Genomic DNA, 6,000 nt, shown 5'->3' with positions numbered 1-6,000 from the left:
GGAGGTGAGACTCACTGGCCTGTAGTTCTATCATGAGATAGAGAAAGCAAAATTTAATCTTGTGCCCAAGACCAAAGCAAAGGATGAAATCTATTCTTTCCCGCAACCTGTGGGGTTGCAAGAATTGCAGTTCTTCCCTTCCCTCCCTCTTGCTCTGTTCTGCACAGTGTACTTCCATACCCACCCTGCTGGAGCCTGAACAGACTGTTTTACTGCAGTGTAGATGTGCAACAGCATTTGGAGTGAATTATCAGTCTCTGGCCTTCAGAGTGCTTCATCCTGAGGGCTTAGGTGTTGAGAGGGCTCTACTCTGGTTCCTGTGCTTGGTCCATTGTTGTTTTACTTGCCTTGACACTGAAACTGCAAATACTTTAAGTGGGTTTTATTCCAGTGTGACTGTAGAGATAATTCTTCCAGCTTTATTGAAATACCATTTTGCCACTTGGGAAATTGTCTTTTCCAGTGAATGGAAAACATATCTTTCTTTCCAGCAGGCTGTTAGATTAATTTCATCTGGGGGGTAGTGAGAGCCCAATAAATGGATTTCTGGCAATTTATATATTGATAACCAAACAGTTCTTCTGGGCTTAGCTAAATCCTGGCTCTTTGAACTAGTGAGAATTTTGATGTATGTTTACTTGAGTTAGATTTGTCTCGAAAACCGTCAGTCTTGCTCAGCTTTGCTAAACTTCTGTCCTCGTTTTGAAACCAGGACAACTTCTGATCACACTTTATGTAACTGAATATAGTATTTAACTGCTTTATAGTGCACTTGACAGTACATTTCAGGTGCTTTATTGGAGTGATTACCACTACCCTCTTTTTAATGAGCTTCCATTTGCGGCTTTGTATTTGATGTCTGAACTTCTGGCTAGTGCTCCATGCACTGATCTGTCCTTTAGTCAGAGGAGTTTCTCTACTGATGTTGTGAAAGAAGATAGTCAGAAATGGGTCTGTCAGATAGGGTTTTTTTTTAATTGGATAGACACCTGGTCCCACAAGTGCATGTACTTTTGTGGCTTGTTGGAACTGCAGGTAAGAATTGGTCTGTTCCCCTTGGAAACTGTGATACCAGCCCTGAGAGGGATAACCTGGGCTTTAGAATCTGATCTCTTTGTTATGAGTGACAACTTTGTCTTAAAATACATAACTGCTAGAGTAAGAAGGAAAACTTCACAGAAGCTGAACCTAATCTAAGGAAGATACTCCTTTATCAAATGAGATTATCCAGAAGACCTGGATTTCACAAAAGTCTTAACATGTAAAGAAAAGAGATCCTCTTTAGTTGCATCAGAAACAGAAGTACCACAACAGAGTTTATGCCAATATCTTAGTGTAATTTTTCTTACAAATGTTTCCTTATTCTTGTGGTCCTTACCTCCTCTGTTTAAGTAACTCAAGGTGTTTTTTTGTTTTTTTGCTTTTTTTGTTTATTTGTTTTGTATTGCTATGACAGGGGTAGGACAGGACTTGAAGAACACTTCTTACAGTGTGGCCCTGAGTCAGTTTTGTTCTAACGATTGTGTTAAATGGATAGGAGTTCTCAAGTATTTAATGTATTCTGAGTTTGCTCAGGCACTATCACTTTATTTTTCTAAGTAATATTTCTCTTTTAATCTTAGTTTTGCAACTCTAGAGAGAGCACGTTATCTTGCAAGGTTTGAGAATTAAGTTGTGGCAAATTGCGCAAATTTTCCTCCTGCTCAATGTAACAGAAATGTACCATAGGCTTACAGTTGCTCAAGATGAGACTTTTCTATGAATAAGAGTAGTTAAAAATAGAGCTTGTATTATGGCAACTTCCCAAAGAAAATAAACAAACAAGCCCTAATCTCACCCAAACAAAATGTAGTAGCAACATTGTCATTCTTGTTTGGTTTTTGTGATGTCTCACTTTCCTAAAATGAATGGAAGTCAGTGTAGTATGGTCTTAGCCATGCACTGCCTTTTTCACTTCAATTAAATGTATTTGATGGAATCCATACTGCAAATATTTATGTGAAATTGGACAGAGGGAGATTCTTAGAATACAAATTATAAAAGTTTTAGAAAACATAATTCAGTATTTGATTTTTGTGAGGGGAAAAAAAATTCCTTTTTTATACCATTAGTCATGTCTTCTAATCTCTTTTCTTGAAGAGCCTAAGCTTGTATAGGCAAATGTTGTCTGTTCATCCCCTTGTGTGTATCCATCCTTTCTTCAGCTTTTTAATAATTTCTAAGCGTGTAGGCTAGTTACAGTGAAGTATGACTGAAGGGTAGATGTGTCAAAGATGGTACTTTTCAGCAAGTTGGCGAGATGCCTTTGCTGCCTTCCCAGTTGAGAAGCATGGCTACAAGGCTTATCTTTTACTACATATCTTCATTGCAGTTTTGACGATCTAGGGAAATAGGCAAGGTAAAGCTTGTGGTTAGAGGTAGAATCTCTTATTAGATCAATTAGAGTAAGGAAACTTGAGGGTGCATAAGCTTTTTGCCTACAGAGCTTGCCTTGCTACCAGTCCTTTCTCTCACAGAAGCATCCACAGGAAGGGAGAGTAGGGAGAGACACTGGAAGCCAGGCTGCTGCTTTTTTTTTTTTTTTTTTTAATTCTACTCTTCACAGAACTACATTTCCCTGATATATTTTTTTTCCGGAAAGAAAAGAAAAAACTGAATTGGTTGAAGAGATAGTGTTTGCAGGAGAGATGGAGATGAATCCATTTTCTTGTTTTTCTCTCTTGATTCCACAAGCCTTTCGCAGTGGACATGTGCTGCCTGCTATAGTAGAAGCCTTAATTATTTCTGCTGACACTTTGCAGTTGCCTCTTGCTTTACTTTGGTGTGAATCTGGGCAAGGGAAACACATGTTTTAAGAGAAATTGTGGACTACATTGCTTGCCTTGTAAGCATCTATGCATGTGCTTAATTTTATTCATGCAGTTAAAATTTATTATGAACAGAATTCTCTGCACAATAAAGTTATTACTTATATGGGAGTTTCTATGGCTTTACATATTCACTCTCTCTTTCCTTCTCTTCTGCTGTACCTTCTTCCTTTTTTCTCTCCAGTCCTTGTGTATGAATCAAAATAGATCTGAGTGATATACGTATTGGAACTTTTGCTTTTCTTTCAATTTACAGCTGTTTTATCCAAAGTTCTAATACAGAATCTATACAGTGTGTTCTGCAGTGATGTAAAAATATTGCATGAATTTTTATTGCAACTTGTACAGAGGGTGAAAATACACTTCCAGTGTAATTCTTTCTTTTTTTCCATAAGGTCATCAATCATCATGTATAGATTAACCAAGCTGATTTTATTCTCCAAGGCACCATTTTTTTTGCCTTTTCTTGATTAGTGATGATGTTTTTACCTGAGGAAATGAAGGTCTCATTAAAAAAAAAAAGGAGAGGGAGGGGGAGAAAGAAAGGAGAAAAAATTAAACCACATCCTGCTGATCTCATTTCCTACTTAAAATCAGGTCTTCTTATCAGAGCAAATAGTGTGAAGAGAAATGGCGTAGAAGTGTTTGGCTGTCAGAAATGTGTGGCATTAACAACTTTTTTTTTTTTTTTTCTGCAGATATTGCTGTTGTAGAGATGAGTGACGCCTTCCGTCAGCCTTCCCTGTTCTACCACCTGGGAGTCAGGGAGAGCTTCAGCATGGCGAACAACATTATCCTCTACTGTGATACAAACGCAGAGGCTCTGCAGTCACTGAAGGTACCTTTGAATGGAAAAATGGGGTGTGCTGGAAGCAAGTCACAGTTGGTCCAGCTCTTGAAATGGGTTGTCTGTTTCCACAGGAAAGATGTGGTTTGCAAGAGAATAGCAAACATATTCTGAGGCCTGGAAAACCTGGCCATAGTGAAATGCTGAAAAGCTCAGTTGAGTTTTCTTAAGAAAAAGGTTTAGATTACTTTATCATAGTCAGTTGAATACCTAGGTGTTAAATGGCTCTCTATGGAAACAAAAGTTTGACAAATTTCAGAGGAGCAGTGAAATACATGGTTTTGTCATTCAAGAGAATTATTGATGTTTGGGGCAAATCGTTACAGTAATAACAATCCGGTGAGAATGGTAGTGTGTATGGGGCAGCAAAATAACTCTGAAGTTTTAGCTTCTGTGTAAAGTAGCAGTTTTCTGGCCAAACCTGATGGGGCCCCAGCTGGTGTCTGGTAAGTGTTGCTGAGTTCCAGCTGTTTGCATTGGGCACCTGCAGGATTGCTCTGCTGGAGATTACCAGCAGCGTAGCAGAGTTAGCAAAACCCAGACTTGTGCCTAGTCCTCAGGGCCACAGTTCACGGTACAGTAGGTTGCTTTAAGGCAAGATGGTAGTTTAAGATAATCTATGGGGCTGTGAGTTGGGCCAACCAGGGAGTTGATACTTGCTTCCTTCTGCTAAAGTTTTAGTAACTTCCATGGGGATGAGGGAGGGCAGACAACTTGGACAGCAGGCTTTTCAATTGCTTCCCCCTGCTCAGATTCATTGGTTCTGATCAGAAGGTGTTTTATGCTGTTGTGCTTCCATTCTGGGCATTGCTGAAAAGAAGCATTTTAGCAAGCAGCTGGGTGAGTCAGACTGCAATCTGGGCACCACAGCCTCTCATGAAGGGTTTGCTTCCACTGCTTCTGGCTAGTGCAGGAGATTTGGTTTTGATTCTGTCCCGGTATTTGCAGCTTGGCCCTCTGTTGGGAGGGGCATACCTTGACAAACTCAGTTTCTTCCCTCCAGGTTTTCTCCGCCAACTGAAGTGGCTGCAATGCGATTATTTCCTTTGTTTTTGCAACACAAAGAGCGTACAGATAAAAGCCCTAAAAATAAAACTGCTAATGACGAAAGACCTCTCTGTGGATTGAATTCAGTTTTGCTAGTACAATGATCTACAGTGTAAGCAGAGCAGAATTTCATTGTACTGGGTAAGGAGCCAAATACCCACTTCCCACTGAAAATCACTTGGAGTGAGGCACTGGGCTTCCCTCGGCACTTGGGAGAACTTAGGAGCTAGGTTTTGCAAATGGGTCACGCGCAGGGTTCCTTCCAATTTTGTCAGTGGAGGCCCAATTCTGCACAGGGAGACCTGAATGTCCAACTTGCCACTGATACAGTGCCCACTGAAAGATTCTCTTTGGTTGCCTTTAGCTTTGAGCTGGGCCCATATTTCTGCTTTTGATTGTTTGCAGAAAAGTAATCTTTTCTTCAAGAAGAGCAAGATCTTTTCCATATCATTTAGTGACTGCCTGAAAAGAAGTAGCTGTGGGCATGTCTGGGCATCTTTTGAGGCCGTTTTTGTTCCTGTGTTTGTTTACAGCCAGCAGATCGAGTAGAAGCAATGCAGGACTGTGTGTGGTTTTAATCTTGTGTAGAAGGTGGTGAATTCAAACACAAAACTGCAGCATGTGGTTTCACTGGGGTACCAGGCAATGTAGGTAAACTTTTGCTGGTGCAATATTCCTCTAGATGCACATTCAGGTCAGGTTGGATGGGTCTTAGAGCAACCTCATCTAGTGACAGATGTGCCTGCTCATGCTGGGGGGTTGATTAGGTGACCTTTAAAACTCCCTTCCACCCGAAACTGTCTTATAGTTCTAAATGTGTCCATGTATAGGTTTGTATATTCACATATATAAATATATTTCTGTCCCACACTTTGAAAGCTAGCAACATAGAAACATGTCCCCTCAACAAGGAGAAGAGCAATTTTATGGAAGCCTGACTTATGCAACATGGAAAATACGAGGTGCCTTGGTTTGATGCTGTGTTTGTAGGTGAAGCTGCTCAGCAGTCCCAGTGGCAGAGGTGCAGCGTAGCTCTCTGATAAATCTGGCAGGGTTGTTGGTTCCTGGGATCAGAACTTACTGACAAATCTTCCTGAAAGCGAAGTCCCCGTCCACAGGTGGTTCACACTTGGGCTGTACCACCCAGATTAGTGTGCAAGAACCAGCTCCTTCCATCTGGGTGTGCTCTGGCTTCTTGTTCTCTGAAACTTTACATTGAAAATGTGAAGATACATTCTT

At 40.5% G+C, this 6,000-nt stretch overlaps 1 protein-coding gene across 1 annotated transcript in view; it reads left to right on the top strand.

The window, feature by feature from the left end:
- The first annotated feature begins 3,525 nt into the window (after nucleotides 1-3,525).
- LOC104472158 (mitogen-activated protein kinase kinase kinase 5-like) overlaps nucleotides 3,526-6,000 on the top strand; it is a 46,266-nt gene continuing 43,791 nt past the window's right edge. Inside the window, exon 1 of the mRNA XM_010087724.1 lies at nucleotides 3,526-3,705. Coding sequence (XP_010086026.1) covers nucleotides 3,526-3,705 — 180 coding nt within the window. The remainder of the gene's footprint in view (nucleotides 3,706-6,000) is intronic.

Source organism: Pterocles gutturalis, unplaced genomic scaffold (genome assembly GCF_000699245.1).
Source record: "Pterocles gutturalis isolate BGI_N339 unplaced genomic scaffold, ASM69924v1 scaffold26636, whole genome shotgun sequence".
In the NCBI taxonomy this organism is placed as follows: Eukaryota; Metazoa; Chordata; class Aves; order Pterocliformes; family Pteroclidae; genus Pterocles; species Pterocles gutturalis.
This window is presented reverse-complemented; position numbering and strand designations above follow the sequence as displayed.